The 24,179-nt window shown below is 46.4% G+C and overlaps 1 protein-coding gene across 14 annotated transcripts in view; it reads left to right on the forward strand.

Annotated features, from left to right (window-relative positions):
- The window catches only part of ADAMTSL3 (ADAMTS like 3), a 258,020-nt gene that overhangs the window by 142,158 nt on the left and 91,683 nt on the right, over positions 1 to 24,179 (forward strand). For all 14 annotated transcript variants that reach the window (XR_008994675.1, XR_008994674.1, XM_057494774.1 and 11 more), the window contains 7 exons: positions 3,974 to 4,085; positions 8,943 to 9,081; positions 10,182 to 10,232; positions 10,926 to 11,130; positions 13,570 to 13,717; positions 15,193 to 15,277; positions 22,796 to 23,085. Coding sequence is in view for 12 of the 14 variants with exons in the window: in XM_057494774.1 (XP_057350757.1) it covers positions 3,974 to 4,085; positions 8,943 to 9,081; positions 10,182 to 10,232; positions 10,926 to 11,130; positions 13,570 to 13,717; positions 15,193 to 15,277; positions 22,796 to 23,085 (1,030 nt within the window). In the remaining 2 variants the exon portion in view is untranslated. The remainder of the gene's footprint in view (positions 1 to 3,973; positions 4,086 to 8,942; positions 9,082 to 10,181; positions 10,233 to 10,925; positions 11,131 to 13,569; positions 13,718 to 15,192; positions 15,278 to 22,795; positions 23,086 to 24,179) is intronic.

A 24,179-nucleotide genomic window follows, 5' to 3' on the forward strand; every position in this document is an offset into this window, starting at 1 on the left:
TAAAGGCCGCATGTCTTCAGGTGGTCCTTACAAAGGAGAGCAGAGAGGAAGAGGCCCGTCCATCCCCTCGCTCCTGCCACTGGTAACATCTCCTCACAGGCTTGTCACGCACCTGTCACAGGCCCCCCACAAGGACTCTCTCGCCCGAAACCAGCAGCCTGCTCCCCTCTCTGAGTAAACTGGGGGCATCTGTCCTCACTCAAACATGAAATGCAGTGGCCACTGTATCTCCAAGGTGACACAATTTGAAATACTTCTGATAAAACAGAAGTTACCGAAGCCATGAAAAAAAGTGAATTTCAGTGGGTGGGTGGGTGGGGAGTGGTTTCATCCCATTTTAGAAACTCACGTTAAATGGAAATGGAAGAAAATGGCCGTAACTACGAGCGACATCTTCACCTATGAAAAGACACGATGCCTTCACAGGAATTTGTCAAAGAATATGGCACTGAGACATCACTCATTCCCGCGAAGAAACGCGTGTGGAGCGGGCCCAGAGATGCAGATGGTGTCCCGCGCCCCAGATTCACTGCAGCTTGACCAGCCACGAGGTGGCTGGTGCAGTTGTTCTGCAACTTTGGATTTTAAATGGTCAAACTTTAAAAAATCAGAGGATTTTAGCATAAAAATAGCAAAAATAGCATTTTCTGCTTTTCTTTGAAAATGGGGAGATCTGCCAACTTGCTTGTAGTGACTGTGCCATGGCAACTGGGCGGCAGCTGCCTGCTGGGCAGGGCACTCCCTCCCTGCCGCAGTCCGCACCACTCCCCGCTGTGCTCCTGACGGTGAAGGTGTGCATGTCAGGTGCTCTTCACGGCCGTTCCCACTGCCATTCTCAGGCACTGAAGGGACTTCTGTGTCGGGCCCTCAGAGCATCGGCCCCATGCTCTTGTCCTTCTGGAAGGTCAGAGGCACCACCTGTCTGTCTGTCCTCTCTCATCCACGGTCGTGCATGAACCATAAACTTGTTTTGCTCCTCATAGGCCTTTCCCATTTGGTTCTCAGGTAGTAAAACACACACACACTTAAAAAAAAAATTATCTCTTCATTCCTACTCAGAGACCTGCATTCTTCTCAAGGCAGCGTGGGGACCTTGGACTGAGCAGGAGGCCAGGAGGCAGCCCAGTGTTGGGATGGGACAATGGCCATCGAGGCTAAAATGCCAAGATACTGTCTAGTGGTGCCAGCGTGGGGAATACGTTGTGTTTTGATGCCATGCAGAGAAGTGCATATGCACAAACTATACATTTCTGTGAGTGTGCGCCTATATTTCTTCTTAAGATTTGAGACGATATGCCCCAAACTGGAACCACAGGAGAAACGATGGCTTTTTTAGAGGGAATAGGTGCTCTGGGGGCGTGATTTCAGTTTTACTTAATACTATTCTAATACTTAAAGTAATTCTTACAAAGAACATATTCATATATCCCTTGCATAATTAAAAATTTGACACCTTCCTGCCCAAATTATGTATTCACCTCTTACTAGAGTGCATTTTAATAGCATATGGCCACAGTCTGATTAGTGCTCAGTGTCCTATTTTCCCATCTCTGAGTCCCAGTTTTCTTAGATTTAATCAACAATTCTGGGCTTTAACTTCAACCTCTGGAAAGCTTTAGATCTCTCTTGACTGAACAGGTTTTTTAAAGTAGGTATTCGTCAAAGAGGGTGTTAAATCTGAGCCTCATGTTCATGCCTACAGCCACCGTCCTTCATGGATGTGGTGTGTGCGGTGGAGCGAATTTGGCAAAACCAGAGACCGTGTAACGAAGCTAAATGCCTCTGATGTTGTTTTTCCCCGACTTACAAGTCCAGTCGTGTGGGTTTCTAGGAAATATCTTTCCCCGCTGGTCACTTCTCCCCACTGGCGTCACCCCGCCCGTGTGCTCAGATGCGGATTCCTCCCTTCAGTTGGCGTCTTTGTGGCTCCCCGGGGCAGTCGAGCAACAGCTGTGCTTTGGGAGGTCAAGTGCGTTGAGGTCACCGATGATGGTCAGCCGTGCGTTTCCTTGTATCGCTTCCATTCCAGTCGATCAAAAGGAGCTGGCGTACAGCCGGAAGACCTGGCTTCAGCCTGAGAGGGGGTGTGGGGGGAAGGCCAGCTGTGCCCACCCAGGGCACTGTGCTGCCCAGCCAGCGTGCTGCGAAGAACACCGCCGCACGCTCTTTCCCAGACGCGACCTTATCGCACAGACTTTAATAAATGGACTGCTGAAAACTGCTGTGTCCTGGCAGAGAGAGTGAAATATGAAGACACCCACGGGGCGTTTGATCCTTCGCTGTCATTGCCGTGTAGGCTGTGCATCCTACCAACGCACTGCCCCGTGACACCAAGATTTCTTTTTCTACTTTTTCAGAAGCTGTGTTTTCGCGACTGGATCATTCCTGAGAACTGCCCTTCTCTCTCCTCCCCCGTGGCTTTCTCACTGACCTCTCTCGTTTCCCTGAATGATGTTTCTCACTGTGACTGTTGTCACGGCCCTGCTGAGTCATGACATGTTGTCTCAGAGCCGGAGGTGTTGCTCTTTGCTCCTTTAACAGGCACATGCTGCCCCCAGGTAGCCGCAGAGGGTCTTGGTCCAGTTCCCGGTGCTGTGTGCTTTGTTGGCGGGATGGTAAGAGGGGCACTGCCATCCAGGGAGAACTCGCCGAATGTTTGCCTCTGCGAGCAGCTGCTGGTGAATGTCAATATTAAGTCTGCCCATGAGAATCACCTAATAAAAGGTTAAATGGCTTTGATAAAGACATCTCTTGCTATGTTTAACTATTTTTACTGTTGCTGGTGGCTTCTCCCCTCTTTTAAGACAGGCGTCCATCTTCAGGGGGAAAACCTCTCCCTTCCTTGTGGTCTGAAATCTTCCTTTTTATGCCAGTTGCCTCTCATTTTTCTCCCACTCCGGTATTTTGTGTTTCTGTGGGAAAATGTTTTCTAACTGCCTTTTCCATTATTTCTCAGCTATACACACCTCTGTGTTCAGTTTCCTCCAACCTCAGGATATATTTATGTTCTCCAAAAGATCTCTTTTCTTCTGAGGAGCTGTGATGGCACCTCTGACCTCCCCAGGGACAAGGATTTGACCTGTTTTCCTTCTTCTCAAAGAACAGGCTATGTCTGGTCTTGCAGGGCAGTGGAGGCAGCTACTGACTTCACGTATTCACGTGCATTTCAAAACAGCGTGAGGCACAGCACTGAGAGTCAGTGTCCTTTACTCTCTCTTGTTGTCTCTGTCTTGATCTCATATATATGTTGGCATTTCTGGATCTGTCCTCCATGAACTTAACTTTCATTTTCCCTTTCTTAATCTTTGTAGTGCATTCTGGGAGTTTTCCCCAGTTCATTCATTTGTTCAATCATTAGGGAAGAAAAGAAAAAAGCAGAGAGGGAGCTTGATGCTTGCAAATAATCACTGTATGTCTGCCAATCACTGCTTGCTCAGTCTTAGCGGTGTCCCCGCGCCTCTTTGGTTAGGTACTGGGATGCTTATACGTAAACACCACGTATTCATCTACATTTGAGTTTCTGCAGTTGTGCTTTCAGAAGGATCTTTCAGAAGGATCTGCTTAAAGATGTTATTATTAAAAATATAAGAACCCAATTATGTGCCATGTTGTAAACAAACCCAGACTGCCTTAGTCCTTGCTGTTGTGGAAGCTGAAATCAAATGTATCAGGAAGAGAAAAATGTTAAACAATCAAACAAACTAAAAAGTCCATCTACATTTTTGAACTCACAGGCATGGAATTATCTGGAAAAATGTCTCCCGGGACACTGGTTGAAGATCTTCTGAACCCCAACTTATGACAAATCTAAATCCATCACATGTTAAAATCCTTGGACTCATTCCTGTGCCATAGTTTGTTATGTTAACCATGTGACCATCTATGAAAGTGAAGTGTAGCCTTGCGTTCTGAAGGGTGTGGGAAGCCCCAGCTCCCCGTGGGCAGCTGCGCTATCACAGCTCTCTCTGTCCAGACCAGGTACCCTGTGGCCAAGGACAGTGTGGTCCAGTTCTTCTTCTACCAGCCCGTCAGTCATCAGTGGAGACAGACCGACTTCTTTCCCTGCACTGTGACGTGTGGAGGAGGTGAGGCCCCGACTGTGTTCATGAGTAGTTAGAGCTCAGGGTTGGAAATGACGCATCTGCATGTTTGAAGCTGATTGTAAAATTGGCGCGGTATTTAGAGGCCATCACGCAGCGTCTGTGCAGCCTGGGATGCAGCGGGGGTGGTGATGTGTGCATTTGCCTCCTTCTTGGGGATAGGTGCAGGTGGGATTCGGAAAACACTCTTTGCTTTTAGCAAAAAGCTGGAAGCCTGTTTACATGCATTTTTGCACCTCTCTTCTTGATCATCCATAAGGCTTATAGTATTTTTAGTTTTCTGTGGAAAACTTGAGAAACAGAGACTAAGCGACTTGCCTGGCCTAATCCAGTTGAAGGATGGGTTGGTTCTAGTGCTTAGATTTCCATCCAGTCTCTGCTGAGGTGCCAGGGGACACATTTAGCAAGAAGGGGAAGGGTATCTGCTAAGGGATAAGGGGAAGTCCCGCTTGGTGCGTGCTTAGTCCAGGGATTGCACAGACAGTTGAGGAAGGTTCTGGGCCCTGTGTAGCCGAGGGCTCTGCACACGTGCTTCACTTCTTTGCAGACATTCGGGTGGATGATAACTGGGTTTAATGTGGAGAAGCAGTGACCCTCTGGAGCAAACAAGGAGGCCACCAGAGCCACTGTTAGGGTGACTCTCTTTTTCTGAACTGAACTTCTAAATTGAAGAGTCTTAACTAGTCCAAGAGAACCATGAGTTACTAGACTTGCTAGAGGAACTTTTGCTGACTCTTCCCTGAGAGTTCTAGGCAGCTGGGCACTTGCCAGGTGTCAAGCCACACGTGCCAGGCTACTCGCCAACATGTGTGTTCTTCCAAACCACCCTCAGAAAGGTTTGTTTTCATCCTATGTGTGAGCAAACTGAAACTTAGGAAAAGTAAAGAATGTGCTCAAGTTTGCTCAGCTAGTGAACAGCTCAGCCAGGGTCTGGCTGCAGGTCTGCCAGATGCCAGAGCCCCATGCTAAGTGACTGTCCCACGTCACCCCCGAACCACCTACCGCACGTGGGGCCGGTCAGCGTGAGCAGGCTCACTCATGGTTCTGTTTGGAAAGCTAGAATAAGCCCTCCCCCTTCAGCCCAGCCTAACTCAGCCCAGCCCCAAACCTTCTGTTCCCTCCAGGGCTACAGAATATCCACTTCCTTCCTCGGAGGGCCAGAACCGAGCCGGGATTCTGCCCTCTCTCCTGTAAGTGATGTGCATCAAGGAGGGCTCCTCGGCCAATGTCAGGTTTCCGTAAATATGCAGCCCAGACCCCTTCCCTCTGGGATTTAGGCTTCTTAATAAAGCTGGAGGCAGACACTTCTGCGAGGGGCGCTGGGCCACCCGGATCCCAGAAGAAGCTGGTGTCACTGGGAACAAAAGAGAAACAGTCTGAGGGTTGAATGGGGCACTAGAAAGAAAGTAAACCATTGATCTTCCCAGTTAGTCCCGTTCGTCTTCTTAAGCCAGGCTCAGGCAGTGGACACTTGATCATGAACCTGCAGCCGAGGTTCTCAGAGGGGCGTCCCTGGACCAGCACCTCCTGGGAACTTGTCAGAAATGCAGATTCTCAGGCCCCGCGCTGGCCTCCCTGAATCCGAATCTCCGGGGTGGGGCTCGGCCGTCTGTTCCCGCGGGCCCTCCGGGAGGCTGCGGTGGGCACTCAAGCTTGAGAGCCGCCTCTCTGAAGAAGGGCCTTGGGGTATTCACGTCACTGTTGCGACCCTGTCTGCGTCACCCCTGCACTGTTACGCACTTAGGGTGTTTTCTTTAAATGAACCTTTTAAAAAAAATTAACATGTTTCCAAAAAGAATTAAATATTACTACCTAAAGCAGAAAACTCTCCTCTCTTGTCATAAATAGGGCCTGATTCCAAAACAAGTACAAGGAAAACAGTGGTGAACTTTAAGTCGCTGCCAGCTCTCAGATCCTCTCCGTTTATTCTGTTTCTCTCGACAGAAGTAATGTATTTTGTTGAATATTATAAACATTGCTCTGAGGCAAGTACTTCTTTAGCTTCAGCCCTTTGGGCATCGGATTTTGCAGCAGGCTGTAAGGGAAATTCTTACAAACATTTGCCCTCCCTCAAAGCTGAGTGAGGTGAAGCACTGTTTGCAGGTGAGACTGTGATCTGGGTAAATGCAGTGAATCCCTGCAACCCGGGCCTGAGACGCGCACATCTGGACCAATCCTGTTCCCCAAAATAGGGTGGTGAAGTCTCCAGCAAGAGCTGGCAGGGCCCTGGAGGCAGAGCATGCAGGGGCAGTCGGGTCAGCATCCAAGGATCTGCACTCACTTCTTGGCTTTTTCTCCAGTCAACTTGGAGACACATTTGAGCCTCTGTCATCCCATCTGTGGGGTGGGACGATCCCCCTTACAGCGTTGTTGAGGGACAGAATGAGATGATGTATGGCAAAGAGCATCAGTACAGCGCCTGGCAAGCCGTGGGTACTCAGGAGACACCTCATGTCAGAACCTAAGTCTGAGTTTGCCAAAAATGCCTCGGTATAACCCACAGATCCCCCCTCCTGGGATTCCGGGTGTCAGGGCTGTCCCCACTCATGGCATTCTCTGGTGATGAGTTATGAGATGCACACATGACTCTCACACTCTCAGGATGAGTGGGATATACCTGTAGGTCCCAACCAGTGTATTTTACATCCAGAGCAGAATCCCACCGACTTGCAGGCAGCTGGGCCACGGCTCCAGGAAGGCAGGAGTCTCTCAGGGACGCCAAAATGAAAGCAAAGAGATTGTGGGATTTTTTTTTTTAATTAACTCAGCAGAGTAGCAACCATCTCTGTTTTTTTATTTATTCACCAGCCCTCACACAGTTATCAGAGATGATCCCATTTAGACACGTAAGACAAAGAGAAACCCTCTCCTCTGGGAGGGACATTTATAAAGGGACTCAGTTCAGCTGGTTAAATTCTCGGCAAGAGAACACATGTGTCTCGGACTTGGGTGCCCAAGGGAAGACACGCTCAGCCCTGTCGGAACCATCAGCAGGAGCATCTAGAAGGGAGCCTGTCTGCTCAAGAGAGCGGTGATCCTGAGAACAGAGGGCACGTTCAGGCTGCCTCTGGGAGTCCGCTCGCAGCCTGCCATTTTCTGCATGCTGGCAGAATTTCAGTGCATTTGTTCATAAAATAGGAAGGCAATCTGCCTCATTTCTTTCACCTTTAGGTTCTCTGTCCTGCCTTAAAATTAAAGAGAAAAATTAATTGTCTCTCCTCAAACTGTAAACACCTGTATGTGCTTTGTCTCCTAGAAGTAGGTTTCCATTTAGAACAAAGGTTCTATTTTGATTTGAGGAGCTGCAATCTCATTCTCATTTGGGGGAAAGTAAAAGCACACCACAAAATAAAAACACCACAAGGAAAGCATTACCAAACTTTAAAGACCATAGTAATCAAATCTACATGATTTGTATAAATGGCATTTCAATGCTTTTTGGATAATCAGGGAAATTAGTTCACTGGTCTCTAAGGTACGGGGATGGTCCTTTCTGTAATCATGTGCGGGGGACACGTAAGATCAGTCTGGAGAAAATACCGAGATCGTAATCGCCGTCTGACGTTGCATACTTTCTGGCAGATATTGGTGCCCGAGTATCATTTTATTGACTCTCCACTTGGACGTTCATTCTTGTGGTTCCGACCTTGCTTTTCATGACGCACACCAGTCCGTGCTTCTACACTCAGCCGACATCCAAGGCGTGACTTGCAGAAAGCTGTCTCCTGGTCCACAAAATCAGATTCCTCTGGGCAATCAGACCTTTAAATGTATTTTTAGACCTTAAGACCAATTGGCTGAGGCTGACAGCTTAGCTTGAGGCGTTTTTTTTCCCCCTGAAAAATATTCTGGTTTTGAAGAATTATCTTTTTATTTTTTTAACTTAACATGACACTTATAAAGTGACAAGAATCCTGGAACCAGATCTTTCAGGAAATATTAGCATCGTTTTGGGAGTTGGTTTTTTTTTTAAATGTACGGCCCTTGTCTGCTTGGAATCTTCACTTTCCCCAGAGGCTGTGGAGATTGAATCTAGAAGAATTGGGAATCAGTCTTTCTTCTTTCTCCTCTGAAGGCCTGTGAGCAGGGGAAGGTTTGTGGGGGGTTCTGATCTCCCCACTGTATGGGCAGTACTTGTTCTCCAGTTGCAGGAGTTAGTTGGCCTCAGAGGCACCCTAGATGCCCCAGGACAGCAAACCACTGAAGTGTGGTATATGCCGCAGTGGGGTATTATGCAGTGGGAAGGCAAGGGGTGGCTCTCAAAATGTAACCTTGCCTGAGAAATGGAGAAAACAGCAGGACTGAAGACACAGTATCGCCTGCTCAGATAAGACAGATACCACACAACCTTACCTGACAGATGCGTATTTCAGGGCATAGACGCTGTGCGTAGGTGTCTCCAGGGGTGGTGACAGGGAAGGAGAGGAAATCAGGAAACCAGAGAGGGGCTTCAGGCAGACCCCTGGCAGGAGGTGACAGTGAGCGGAGCGCTCAGGAATGGCTGGCCTTCTGCACAGCGGCCCGAACAGTTTTTAAAGGGATCTGTTGTAACTTTTTAGTTAAATCAGTAAAACTATCACAATTGGTTCAACTAGTCATTCTTGGCCACAGATCTTAGTCATCTTAGAAGCCCCTGAGAATCTGTTTTTAAAACACTGAGTTTTGAGCTGCCTGTTCTTCCATAACTGAACCGTGGAGGAACCTGGGCACTGGCGTACAAGTGGTTCACGGTGTAGCCAGGGCTGAGGACCCCTGGACTGAGTTTCTTAGGTGGGCATGAGGGATAACTTAGCCAAGTAAAAGTGACCCAGATGGCATATTGAGACTCCTTTTTCCCTTTAGGTTATCAGCTCAATTCTGCCGAATGTGTGGATATCCGCTTGAAGAGGGTGGTTCCTGACCATTATTGCCATTACTACCCTGAAAATGTAAAGCCCAAGCCCAAACTGAAGGAGTGCAGCATGGACCCTTGCCCATCAAGGTTCGCATCATCACCCCTGCCCTTTGTGCTTTGGAAAGAAATCAGCTGCAGCTCTGACTGCTCTTTGCAGAGGGACGTTTCCGTCCATGACCTGGGACGCCCGCAGGGACAGTCGGCCACACCCGTGGCTGTGGTCAGAGTTCCCGCTCCTCGGCTCCCTCCGCCTGGCCCTCCCTCATCCTAGGCTGAGTCCAGGTGCCGTGACATTGAACACTTTATTATAAACCTGTTACAATGAATCTCCTGCGTTTCTAAAGCATTTCCACCTAAGTAGGATGTCTAGTCCATCTGCCAACCACGAGTATCTTGAACTCAGCATTTTAGATTTAAACTGCATCACCCGTTGCCACATTTTGACTTTTGAAATGTTCACATTCAATTCGGTATAAATGATGCACTGTGCCAGGAAGCAAAAAGTTGTAATGCCACAGCAGAAAAGCTATGCATAAACTATCCTGTTGCAGAACATAGTAGTGCCTGCTAAGTTGAATTGCCCGAGGAAGTTTCCTGGCTTTACTACCATATCTTAAAATAACAACACAATATCAAGCCCCAAACCCCCCGCCCACCCCAGAAATCTATGTGCCAGCCGACTAAGGTAGAAGTGTGCAAGGGGAAAAGGAAGCACACTCAGTGGGTTTCACTACTGACGTGCCCGTTTCCTGTAATCCTGAGTGAACAGAGTTATTACTAGAGACCTTTTAAAAGTACAAATTTGGTGAAATAAAATGGTTTTCTGAAGATCCTACTAATATGACAGTGTGTTAATATTGTCAATGTGTTTTATCAGAATAAGCTTTTTAGACCACAACAAGGGAATAGACTTATGTAAATTAAGGGAAACTCTTTCCTTTGATTAATGCGTAGCCCTAGTTCCATTTTCTGTATGTTCGTATAACGGGGGATGGTGTGTGTTAGAGATGGTCCTGCAACTTAAGGAGACAGTGGCTGAATTTGGGGAAATAGTTCACAACCCTTCGCATATTTAGTTTTCAGTTTGAAAGAGCTCTGTCTTTGGGGATGTTAAATCTATATTAGTCAAATCAATCAGTATACTCCTTGACTTAGAAATGATATTTTCACAACGATTTCATTTGTAGTGATGGATTTAAAGAGATCATGCCCTATGACCACTTCCAACCTCTCCCACGGTGAGTTACTGTTTCCTGTTCCATTCTGTAATCTGCTCGGAGTAGTTTGCAAGGAGCTGTAGTGCCTGTTAGCAATGGCCTAAAATGTTAAGAGGAATAGGTACAAGACCGTTTACAGAGAACTGAGGGGAAACAGACTTCAATTCAATAAGAAAGCTCTTTTTAAGAACAAGACAGCTAGGCTGGTCCTAGAGGCAATGTGTCCCATCCCTGGAGGTCGAGCACTATTTTGGATGACTGGGTGTTACACGCAGAGTGTAAGGGTTTCAAAATGATCAGAAATTTGAATCCTCTTCTGCACCCAGATGATGAGTGTGGTCCTCTCTGGCTTTGAGTTTTCATGACTCTCTAGTAGTATTATCCACTAGTGTTTACAGTTCAAAGACATTGTACAGATGTTTTCACACTCTGAATTTTAATTAATTTGATTCTCAGAATGGCCCTCTGAAGGGGAGGGAGGCAGGAATATGATTCCCAGTTGACAGTGACCTCAGGGACAGAGGAGTTACCACCTGTGGCTGTAGCTTGTGGGTGGCAGTTAAGATGAAAGTCGTGGGACCGTAAATGCCCCGCTCCTTCAGCTGAACCACACCTGGTGTCTGGAAGCTGTACTCGAAGCAACCATCTTTGCAAAGTTGAAAGAAACAAGGAAAGAGCAAATAAATAACGTGGTGTTGCGTGTTTGCTTTTGAGCTGGGAACATAATCCTTGGACGGCGTGTTCAGTGTCCTGTGGAGGTGGGATTCAGAGACGGAGCTTCGTGTGTGTCGAGGAGTCATTGCACGGAGAGATCCTGCAGGTGGAGGAGTGGAAGTGCATGTACGCCCCCAAACCCAAGGTCATGCAGACCTGCAATCTGTTTGACTGTCCCAAGTGGGTCGCCATGGAGTGGTCTCAGGTAAGGCCTGAGAACATGCCACTTTCAGTTAAATTTCAGATTTTAATGATTATTTGCCATGTGTTATTAATTCTTTTTCATGCACGCTCTAAAAAGAAGTTTGGAAAATTACATACCTCTTCACAGATATTTAGGTTGGCATCTAAAATATTCTTATCTCAAGTTTAAATAAAAAATGTCAACAAATGTCATTTCCAACATGCTGTCAGTGCTGACATTTTTAAAGTAAACATGTCAACAGCATTTTAAAAATGTGTCCAGTGGAATGTAAATGCTCTGATGATTCCTGTTCTCACCATCTTTCGCTGAAAAAACACACAAACCAGCTCTTCTTGAATGATTTGGGTGTTTTGCATTTTTCCCCTTGAACGAAATATTTTCAATCCACTCTCCCCATGGACATTTATCCTAATATAACGCATTTCTCTGCTTGAAATATCTTGATTACACTACTCTGCTTTACTCCAAGAAAATGTGTATAGCAATTGAAATTATTCTAAGTTCCTGTGGCCCTGAGGCTCTAAGTATGAGAAATGTGCCCCTGGATTGTTGTTATTAAATTTTAATACACCCTGAAACACAACAAAATATATTTCAAGTTTTGGCAAATATACTACATATAAAATTCATTTGAAGTCAGTCTTTCTACGAAACTGAGAATCACTTAAAAAATAGTCTGTTGCCAGAATGACATATGGCTTCAGCAATCATTTTATTCTTGGTTTTTCTGTTAATTTCTTGTTTTGTTTTGCATATACACTGGGAAAGCTTGTTGACATATTTAAACAGAGATGGAAGGATTTTATTACAGCAACGTCATTCAGTTCTTGGAACCGAGTTCTGTGCCCACGATCACAGCATGATCTAGCATCTGAAATCAACGCTTTCCTTCCATAACCTGCAGGGTTTGCTTCAGCTCTTAGAAGTCCTACCTGAACCCCTGTGCTGACCGCTGTACCACCACCCCCACCCCCACCAATATCATGACTTTATCATCACTTACAATTTCAAAACAAAGATTGTTAACCAACTCATTTCCTTTTGGCTCTTAATACTTTTCATTAAAAAAGAAATCAAGTACATCCTCAGGGATCATTAAGGATCTATTAAGCTCCAGAGAGGAGTTCTGGGAATGTAAACGCCGACGGCGTCGCTGGGTAAGTGTCCAGCTTCCTGGAGGGCCTGGGCAGGACCTGATATGCCTTTGGATTCACCAGCCTGCTCATATTGCTTTCTTTCTCTTTGGGCAGAATTTTCGTTTTCTTTTTCGGTCAGTATTAAAGAGCCTGTCAATATCATATGTATTTCAAGTTGATAGATCTTACTGGTAGGTGAATCAGTTTCCAGAAGTAGGGTCTCCTCTCAGACCTCCTTGATTCATGACGGCCTTTGCTCGGTGGTCATCAGAGGACATGCAGAAGTGAGGGAGGTCTCCTTGCTCTGCTTCTCCTGGAGGGGTGTGTGTGCTCTGAAAGGCTTCCGGACCCCCGGAAGCTTGTCTGGGGTGATGCAGAGCGCATCTGCACACTGAAAAAGGAAGCTCTGAGCTTTATGCATCGAACTGTAAAAGTGGGAAACCCCTGGCTTTGGCAACAGGACGCCCTGGCGCGCCCCAGTCTGCCTCATGGGAGCCGCGTGGCCTTGGCAAAGTCCTTGGGTAGTGGGCTGTTTGTCTGCTCGCCTTTGAAGGGAGTGGAGCCGTTGACCTACAGCTGTGTTGGGACAGGTAGTGAGGCCACAGAGGTGGGATGGTGCCTGTTCTGTAGTGGATGCCCGGGACCATCAGCCTCTCCTGGGGAGTGGGTGGATCCTGGATTGTTGGGGCCTGAGGTTTATACAGTTTGGAGATGACTCTTTAAGAACAAAGAACACAAAATGAAAATATCAGGGACCTAAGTGAATTTTTATTTAGAATAATAAAGAAATGATTAGAAATCACACATTTTTTAAACCTGACAACTCTAATACGAGCTCTGGACTTAATCATAATGTGTCAGTATTGGCTCAGCAGTCGTAACAACTGATCACACAAATGCAACATGCAAACAGCAGAGGAAACTGTGGTGGGGGGGAGGGGCGCCCTGGATCATGTCATATACTTTATTAATCAAATTTGAAAAAGCCTATTTCAAATTTCTTTCATATTTGAGCAGAAAGATTTCAGGCCACATCAGTTTTTCTTGAGCTGTGACCTCATCTGAAATACTTTTCAGGCTGAGAATTGGACGGAGGCCTTGCAAGGGAGAGGCCCCAAAGTGTAGGAATCACAGAAGATCAGCCTTTGCTCTTTCTGTACATATTATTATCTAACTTTTTGTTTTTAACATTTTGTGTTTAACATTGATGTAGATCAGTGGCTCCCCTTTGCATGAGACATTAATGCCTTTGTGATTTCTTCATGAACCAGAATCTCACCAGCTTCTCATTTCTTCTTTGAAGTGCACGGTGACTTGCGGCCGAGGGTTGCGGTACCGGGTCGTCCTGTGCGTCAGCCATCGCGGACAGCACGTCGGTGGCTGTAACCCGCAGCTGAAGTTACACATCAAGGAAGAATGTATCATTCCTGTCCCGTGTTATAAACCAAAAGGTGAGCTGGTGGTGCATTTTCAAGTTAAATCCAGTGGTGTTTTCCAGCGCTTGGTCTGATACTGCGGCATTTACATTTCAATTTACCAACTTTCGCATAAAAAGCATTCCACTGGAAATTAAAACAGACTTGTCCATGTGCATAAAGAAGTTGGGCCTGTGTGATAAACTGACCTGGAGGGAAAACTGAGCTCTTGCTGGTTCAGTACATGTAGAGTGGCTCCTGTCTGTCTGGGCTTAAACTAACAAAGTCCCAGTGTAGGAGCAAAGGAGGAAGATGAAGGGGCAGAGGAGCCAGAAAATTGCCCCACGGCCTTTCCCCTTTGTGCCCTCAGCACGTCACACACACCGTCTGCTGGAAGGATGCACATCGTGTTTGCCATGTGTCCTGTTGCTGCTGTGGAATGAGGGAAGAATGCATCCCAGTTCTCAGTGTGGATCTGCAGATGCATTTAGAATCTCTTCTGTAGTTCCCATCTGTCCCACATGAACTGGCAGAAATGGCAGCAGCCCTGGAGAGGGGGTCGTGGCATCATCTCTAAGATGTGTGTGCCTTTCTAGACGTGATTATCTCCTTATACTTCAGTAAGGTGCAACCAACAGTTACGGCAAGTGTTTTCTTTCTGGAAATGGAAAGAGGGGTCTTCAGTACTGGAGAGGGGATGGGAAATGCTCCCTCATTATTTCTGAGTTTATTATCCATACAAATTGCCTCATCATTAACCTTTCAGCAAGTACTTGACTCTCTCTTCAAGAAAAATTACTGGCTGCCACACAAGGTGTAAATACTGACTGTGTGACTTCATCAGTGGCGTCTTTTTCTGCTTCCTGCTGCACTTCCACAGCCACTTTGCTGGTGTGTGTGATGTCCCTGAGGCAGCCCTCAATGATTCCCTTTCTCATTTCGTAACTAGATTGTTCTTTCTTCGCGTCTTAGAAAGATTCAAGGACAGAAGGGGCGTGGCTTGCTTCTGCATGCCAGCGGTGATTGGCAATCGTCTTCCTCAACAGCTACAATAAAAGTTTAAGTAAACCATCGCGCAGAATCTCCTCCTCCCAGTTTTCTAAACCTCTGTGTTATTTGCTGTCCTCTATTAATTTCTTCATTCAATGCACAAAAAAGAAAGTGTGGCAAAAGCAAGCTGGTGTGGTTGAAGTAAGAGCTGTGATATGCCAACACAGCACAAACTGGTATTGATTTATAAAAGGCATTTTACGTTCACTTGAAGAACATACTCAACTGTGCTATGGATGGTTTGTTGCATCACATTTTGATAATGTGTTGATTAAAAAAAGAAATGGGACAAATTTTTGGTTCAATCCAGAAGCCACTTTCTGTACAGTGCAAGGACTCAACTTGCATTTAAAAGGCACGACTGCTTTATTCATGAAGTCTTTGACAAATAACGATCATGTATCCAACTCTTTAATGGGTAACAATAATTAAACTTGATGTTTATATTCCTCTTTTCTTAGAAAAAGGCCCAGTGGAAGCTAAATTACCTTGGCTGAAACAAGCACAAGAAATAGAAGAGAGCAGAATGGCAACGGAAGAACCAGTGTGAGTCCAGGACCTTTCACGGGGTCATCGGGGTGCAGCCAGAGAACATAATAGATGGGATTTTTGTACTCGTTGGAGTGCAGTGATAGATTTCCAATCCAAATGACCTGGATTTGCAGACTCTAGAGAGGTTGAGCTGGCTAGAATTCTTCTTTTTTTCACAATTCATCTGTCTTCCTCTGGCAGTATCTGTGAGAAGCACAGGAAAGAACTGTCATTCAACTCAAAGCAGACACAGACGTCTCTTACAATTAAGAGAATGGGGATAATTCCTAGATCTAGATTCACGAATATGATTTGACCAGAGACCATCACGGGATTGTACAAATAAACCAGCCATCCCGTGGTTAAGTCGTGGCTGATCTCTATAAAGCCCGCTAAGTTGAAATGTATCAGAGCGGCTGGAATGACAATAAAGAACCCTGGAGCTCCTGCGGTTTGGGACAACGGACAGAACATGGCGCTAGGAGACGTGCAATCTAGAACCACCACTTGTAACTGTGTGACCTCAGACAAGTGTCTAATTTTTTCTGTGTCTCATTCTCCTGACTTAAAAGAACACAGGTCGGGCTTTGTCCCGCCAGGGACCATTCCAATCACAAAATCCAATGACTTTTATCTATGGGTGATTTGGCAAGTGTGGATAGTAACAGTATCCACGGAATTTAATAATCAAGAGAAAGATCAAAGAAACGTTCTGGAGGCGGAAGTATAGGGATCCGACAAGAGCTAGGAGTCCAGGGTGCTGGGGATTCCCAGTCCAGGAGTCCAAGAGAACAGCAGCACCAGTGACTGACTCAGCTAGTCGGACAGGACTGCTGTCTGTGGTGCTGACGGGCTCTCTGCTGGGAGAGTGACTCCCAGGGTGTTGGAGGAGGGGGGTCTCGGGGGTCACTTCCCTCTCCGAGCAGACATTCCTCCTTCAACACCTCAGCAATGGCAGAGCCCACTGCTTCGAGAGGCAGCTCCTTCCCGTGTGTGCAACCTGAGGTATTTGTGAGACTTTCCTCCTTTTGAGCTAAAATATACCTCCTTCAGATTCCTGCTTTCTTAAACAGAAAGAACACATCCATGTCCCACGCTATGGGGCAAGTTCTCACGAACTTGAAGAAAGCTGGTTCCCAAGGGCATTGTCTTCCCCAAGCTCATCATTCTTAGCCTTTTCAGTGGTTTCCATGTGGTGGTGTTTTTAGACCCCTCACTGACCTCGTTGCTGTTTTCAGAACCCATTCTCATCTGTCAGTGACCCTGGCAACTGTGCTCCAGCCCAGCAGGGCGCCCTGGGGAGCGTGGATCGCTTCTCTCTGAGAAGGCACCGTGCCTCTAGTTACACGTCATCGGCACGTGACACTGTGACATGCACAGCACTTTGCCACGTGGACGGCTGTCAGGCCTGGATTTGAACCCAGAGGAAGGAAGTGTAGACAGCACGGTGACTGACCCCAGAGTAACTGATTGAACAGAGAGGTAGGCTCACGACACAAGCTTAGAGCTCTGGAGGAAGAGGGGGCTGAGGAGAGTGGATGGCGAGAACTGGAGTGGGAGAGCGAGGGAGGGTCAAGGGAAGGTCACCGATAGAAGGACCGGGAACAGAGTTTATGGGGGGCCCGACAGACTGCGTTCAAAGCCCACAGAAAGCCAAGGGGAAACTGCCATGATGGAGGGAAGGCCGCGTACGTGAACAAGGACGTCTCACACAGTTCATTTTAGGGTAATACCATGCAAAGCGTGGATAAATAAATACTGTGGAGATTCAAGAAGCGAATTCCAGATTAGAAGGAAATGGGTATTTGACTATGAAGAAGGAGCGAAGACCAGCAGTCAGGTCGGTAGAAAAGAGTGGTTAGATGTGTGTGTTGGATTCTGCTGCTGTTTTTGAAGTTAGGACAGCCTTACATATGTTAAAAAAGATCACAAGGATTTTGGGTAAGTCCATTAACATCTCCATACCTCCCATTGTACAAGGAGGCCTTAGGCTAAATGCTACTGGAACCTTCTCCCAACCCTGACCCCGTATGAGTCTGTAAGGGAAGGAACCCGTACCAAGGCAGTGGTTTATGGCCGGTAAGGGGGTACGCAGTTGTCATACGAGGAAGGTCATAGAGTTCTCAGCCTAGAATGCTGGGTTCCACCAAGAGCTTTTATTCTCAAAAACACTATTAGATAATTACTCCTTCTCTGGGATGTCCTTTCGGTTAATGTCCATCCCAAGGTAGAGCTGGAGGCATTTGTCCCTCTTCCTCATTCTTCCCTTTTGTGTAATTAACTACCGAGGTGCGCCCGTCATGTTTGCTAAGATCTTCCCGAGCTCTGACTCCTCTCCTCTCCCACCACATCCTTATCCAGGTCTTAAAATCGGTTACCAGGGCATCTGCAGCAGCCTTCTGCTGTGCTCCCCACTTGATCCCCTCAAACTCCTCGTCAAAGTCCCTAGAGCAGTCCCGCTGGGGCACAGATAGGATCCTTTCCTTCCAGCACTCAGAATGCCCCAGGGTTTCCCTGTGGCCCAAAGATTCACACTCCTTCGCCAGACCATCAGGACGCAGCAGGGTGGCGCCCCGCCTGGCCGCCAGCATCATCTCCAACCACATCCTTGCTCTGCCCTGAATGGGATGCTCCAGCCACGCTGAATGGTTGGATGCTCCCTGACCGCAGTGGGCTGTGGCTCCCTTCCGTCCCCGAGTCACGCTCTCCTCTCTTTGCAGAATGGCCCCTGCCTGATTAAGTCTTTGCAAAAGCTTTTTGTGTGTGTCATTATAGAAAATTTCAGACTTATATAAAGAGGAGAGAATAGTATAGTGAACCCCGTGTGTTCACCATCCAGCTTCAACAGTTACCAACTCAGGCCACTCTAGTTTCATCCACCCCACCAACGTGCCCCCACACCCCTGGGCCATTTTTGAAGCAAAATCCTAAACACTGTATCATTTCATTTGTAAATATGTTAGTACATATCTCTAAAAGGGAAGGATTCCTTTTTTTTTTTTTTTTGATAACTACAACACCATGTTTTAAAGTGGGTCCTCAAATCATTTTCATTAGCATCACCTGTGGTGCAATTTAAAATACAGATTTCTGTGCTCCACTAAGTCAGACACTCCGGGAGCATTTGTGTTTGTTTGCTTGTTCTGCCAGGTATTTTTTTACAAATATGTTAAAATATCCATAACATAAAATAAATGAAGGGGATTAAGAGGTACAAGCTTCCAGTTATAAATAAGTCCTGTGGATGTACAGTCAATAATAACTAGGGAATGCAGTCAATAATAACCGTAATAACTTTGTTTGGCCACCAATAGTAACTAGACTTATTGTGGGGATTGTTTTGTAACGTATAAAAATATTGAACCACTATGCTATACACCTAAAACTAATAGGATATTGTACGTCCATTATATTTCAGTTTTAAAGAATGACCATTTTAAACCTTTTAAGCATACAGTTCAGTAGCATTAAGTACACTACCATTGTTGTGCCACCATCACCACTATCCATCTCCAGAAAATTTTCATCTTCCCTAACAAAAACTCTGTCCCCATTAAAGATGAACTCCCCCAACCCCACCCCCAGCCCCAGTAACATCTATTTTATTTTCCACCTCTATGAATTTGTCACCAGCATTTTTAGCAAGAACCTCAGGTAATTTGGGGGGGGTGAATCCAAATTTGGGAACCACTGAATCAGATAGTCCCTAGGGTCTGAAAATAGTTTTCATTTTATTGAATTGGAAAAGGGTGATAGCATGTAAGCTACAGTGGCTTCAGACCTCACCTGACTTTGCCTTGTTCACTGAGCAAAGTTAATATGTGCTTTGCTGCAGAAGCACCTTGGCCTGGAAGGCTGAACCCATGGCACCTGTTTGTGCCTGAGGGGCCACCTCTTCCCCACTCCACACATTTTCCCTGAGGTCTCTGTGCAGTTTTCCTTTATAATTCACACTGCTGGCATTTTCTGGCCTGTTCCTGGCTGTCTAGTGTGAAGTTTATAGTTTCCTCCCGCCACTTCTGACTATTCATTCGCTCGATTTCCAAACAAAACCGCAACATATCTCAGCTTCCAGTTCATCCTTTTATTGCCACTGTCTTCTGTGGTTTGGGGATGCTTGCTTGTTGACACACTGAAGGAGAAGATGAACATAGCTGTGTTCCAGATCCCTCCAGGAAAGCCTGCCAAGTGGTTTACCGTGAGCCGAGCTCTGAATTTACATAGGGAGCCAATGTTCAAGAGCTTCTTTTTTCTTTAATTAGGAAAAAATTAAACCTATACCTTATAAAGCTAAGCCAAGGCAACTGCAGTTTTGACCCTCTGAGCTTTCAGCTGTGGAATGTGTTGACATCTGATACAGTTCGTTGTTTCAGAGCCTCCCCCGGAGCCTTCCTAGCTTCTGTGAGATTCGCAAGACTTCAGGCTGCCATGTTTCCCCCCTCTCCTGTTTTTTCCGTGTGTGAAAACCAAGGAAACAGGACAGATTTAGAACACTTTGTACAATTTCTTCATTGCTATTTTGGCTTCGCCATTTGTGGAAGTCATATTTGCTAAAATCAAATTAGGTTGTATTTCAGGCATCTGTTTTTCTCACAACGATGGTAACAACTTCTTCTGTGTCAGACTGTCTTCTCTTTAATTTTCACAGTGACCCCGTGAGGAGGCATTTTGGGGGAGGGGAAACCAGAGCACAGGGAGGTGAGGGGATTGCCCAGTGACTGCAGAGCTCCTGAGTGGTGGCTGGTGGTTCTCTGGCAGGTGGTACTAGGAAGAGCTCTGATCTGAATTCAAGTCTCACCCCTCCTTAGGTGGGGCTAATAAAGTGGACAGAGAAGTTAGTGATTATATTACGGCATTGGGAGATTCAGGGTCAAGAATGGCTTCCTGGGAGAGGTGGTACATGAACTGAGGTCCTAAGATGTGTGTAGGTGTTACAAGAATAGCATACCAGGCATTTGGGGTTGCATACAGGCCAGCTGACCCTTGTGGGACATGCCAGGATGTTGAGGTGCTGAGTGTGGATAGGGGCCTGCAGGGTAGGGAGGTAGTAAAGACAGCATGGGTGCAGCTGGGAAAGTAAGCAGTCTTGGAGGTCTTCCACGGCTCACTGAGGAAATTGGACTTCATCTGGAGGCAGTGGGTACAAACCACATAAGGATTTTAGCAAATGATGTAATCATAGTTACATTTTAGAAATTCCTGCAGCTTGTTTCTCATTATTCACTATGATAAAACAAAACTATAGCAGCTCTCATATTGCAACTAATTATCTCCTCAGGACACATTTACTGGGATGAAGTTTCTGGGCCAGACGACAGGGACACTGAAGGCATGTAGTTTCTACTTCCAATTTCCTTTTCAGAGAGTCCGTGCTGATTTGCCTATCAACAGCAGTGACCCAGCCCACCCTCTTTTCCACACTTTCAGGAACATGGGGAAATTTTGAACTTGCAAACCCCACCTGACTTTGCCTTGTTCACTGAGCAAAGTTAATATGTGCTTTGCTGCAGAAGCACCGTTGCCTGGAAGGCTGAACCCGTGGCCCCTGTTCGTGCCTGAGGAGCCGCCTCCTCCCCACCTTCCACACGTTTTCCCTGTGGTCTCCGTGCCGTTTTCCTTTATAATTCACACTGCTGGCATTTTCTGGCCTGTTCCTGGCTGTCTAGTGTGAAGCCCTGGCACTTGCAATTGCTTCCAGAAAAGAGAAGTTATACATAAATCAGCATACATAGACATATATGCTATAAATAGAGATATACTATATCTATAATATAGATATAGTATATGCATACATATACCCTTTTTTATATACTTAGATGAAAGACCACAGTATATGAACTACCCCATCCTTGTTTCATTTAACCAGCTCCGAGAGGAGATGATTCCTTATCAGCTCGCACACCTGCCTCCTCCTTGTAAATGACCTCATATTATTACATGGTAAGGATGTCTCATCTCAAATTTAATCAGCCTCCCCCTTTCCAGTTCTGCCATGGAAAGCAGTGGGAACAAAAAGAGGAACTGTGCAGAAATGACTCCTGTGCTCCTCCATCCTGGGAGGCTGAGCAGGGCTGCTCGCAGAATATGAAGATCAGGGAATAGAGCTGCCCACTGACAGCGTTCAACACAGTAAACAAAATTCGGGGAGTTTATTGGTATTTCTTTACTGGGCTCAAATATAGCAGTGGTGCTTCATTCTGCCAGTGGGAATATGCTAATGAAGTCTTGTCTGGAGAAAGCTGGATGACCGAGAGGCCCTTACTACCCATCTTTCTGAGATTTTAAACATTAAGTTTTGGAGCTGTACCTTAAGCAGACATCTTAGCAGTATTTTCTGAAGTTATTTAGTACAACAGTATCCTGTGAATAGTGGTCTGTGTTCACTTGAAGTTATGAAGTGACGCCCATCATATTCCCCTTGTAGGCGTTTCTAGTACGTATTCATACAGCAGAGTCTGGGGGAAAGTTTGTGGTAAATAAACCTGGTGAACGTCACTGAACTCAAGGGTTCCCAAACTTACTATGTCACTGAACCTCTTGCCTGTCCCTTGAGATCTCATGATGCAACTGTTGCTTCAGAGTGTATTCAATATGTGTGTCTGAGCCAAATCTATTTTTAAAATTAAGTGTAGAAATTAATAAACACACTCTGTAAAGGGCTAGATAGTAAATAGTTTAGGCTTTGTAGGCGAGTCTCTGTTGCAAACATTCAGCTCTGCCATATAGCAAAAATATAGCCATAAACAGCAGGTGAACCGGTGACCTGGCTATCTTCACTAAATCTTTCATTATGAGTACTTAAATGGAATTTTATGTGATTTTCACATGACACAGGATATTATCCTTCTTTTGCCTTTTTCCCCTTAATCATTGACAACTATAAAAATCATTCTTAGCTGGTGGTCTGTACAGAAACAGGTGGGTCGGATTTGACCCAAAGGCCATAGATGGATGACCTCTGACTTAGTGGATAGTAATTCAGGATGAGAAATAAGTGATTTATTCAGCTAGATTGTGCAATACCCTTGATGTTTTCCAGCAGATTAGGAAGTTTAGGGTATTTATATGTTAAATTGAAGATTATTAATGCTTTATCTACTCTGCAGAAAGCTTTTGTTATCCTACAGTTCTGCTCCCAAGTATTGAGACCGTTTAATAATAAAACTCTGCTATTAACAAAAGACAAGCTCAATGAAGATTTTTTGAATAAATGTTGGTGAAAATCTCCATATTATAGGAGACATCAGAATAGAAATGATCTCTCTATAAGGTTTTATTTATGACCAAATCTTAAAGAAAACCTTTCAATGATGTCATGCACAGATTTGAATTCTGAAACAGACTCAAAAGTTTGGTAAATCTATAGTGGAAAAATTCCTCTGCTCCTACTAAGATTTGAAACTTTGTTAATTATATAACAGCGTCAATAACAGTGCAGCATTCAAAATGTATTGAATCCTCTTGGAATGAAGGTAATTTTTTGCTTCATTGAACGCTTGTCACTCCTTTCTGTGGCTCCCTGGCTCCCCACAGGTTCATCCCGGAGCCCTGGTCGGCCTGCAGCACCACATGTGGGCCGGGCGTGCAGGCCCGGGAGGTGAAGTGCCGCATGCTCCTCGCGTTCACGCAGATGGTGACAGAGCTGCCTGAGGAAGAGTGTGCAGGCCCCAAGCCGTCCACCGAGCAGCCGTGCCTCCTGGAAGCGTGTGACGGGGACCCTGCCTCCCGCCAGCTGGACACCTCTTCCCAGGAGAAGGGCAGTGACATGACTTACGACTGGGAGTACGCTGGCTTCACCCCTTGCACGGCAACGTGTTTGGGAGGTATTTGACCCTTGCAAACGGGGCAGCTGTGTCTTGTGTGGCTAATAGTTGGAGAGACGATTAGCTGAGCTTGAGCCAAACATGCATGTTGGCAAGACGCTAAAGGGGGTTAAGTCATTCGAATAGCTGCAAACTATGCCTTTTCTTTCATTTTGCATCGTGATTATTCTAGGAAGATAGAGGAGAGCGGGACTATACCTTGACCACAAAGTTAGGTTCCTTTGGCCTGAGCACCTGCATAAGCCAGGTGGGGAGAGAGCGGCTGATGAATATGGAATAAAAAGGAAAATGCAGAATTGAGGTCGAGGCAGTCTTGTGCATAAACCAGGGCTACAGATTGGGGCCCCCCCAGGATTTACCATCTCTGGTCTGCTCTCAGTCAGAAGTCATCCTCAGAGAACATTTAGGTCATCTCTGCACACTGGGCCCCAGAAACCAGGGCAGAACACACACACTGAGATGTGCGTGTGTGTGTGTGAGGAACACTCAGAGCCGGTGGCCCTGCTGGGGCCGGAAGAGCAGTGCAGTCAGGTGGCCCCATGAGGCGGAGGTTGGCTCCGGCCGACTCAGGCATCCCAGGGTCCCAAAGGGAGTGGGTGAGCAGGGGTCAGGAGCCCAGACAGGCCTTCTCCAGGGCTGTCTCTGCTGGCGGTGAAAAGATAGAAATAACCAATCGGAAAGCTACATCTTCTGCTCACATGAAGGAGACTCATCTCTTCAGGAACCCAGAGCCCCTGACCCCTTGCCCCTTGACTCGAGCTGTCATGGGGAGACCTGGGCTGCACGTGCTCTGCCCTCAGTCCTGCCCACGGAGGAGACGGGAGGAGCTGCTGCCTTCTGGGGCAGTTACAGGCATGCTGCACTCCCCCAGGCGGCCGCGGACCTGTTAGTAGGAGCTCAGGCCTGGTCGTTGTGCCTGAACCCCCACCCTTTCTTCCCCAGACCCAAGTAAATTCTCGACCCTTCCCATCCAGTCCCGTGACGTAATGGTGTCTGTCTTTCTCCTCTCCCACCTAATTCAACCTCTAAACGCCCTAGACACCTGTTCTCTAGCTTTGCCAGCCTGCCCCTGCCATAAACCCAGATAAGGCAGT

The sequence above is a fragment of the Manis pentadactyla genome, chromosome 18 (genome assembly GCF_030020395.1).
Source record: "Manis pentadactyla isolate mManPen7 chromosome 18, mManPen7.hap1, whole genome shotgun sequence".
NCBI lineage: Eukaryota > Metazoa > Chordata > Mammalia > Pholidota > Manidae > Manis > Manis pentadactyla.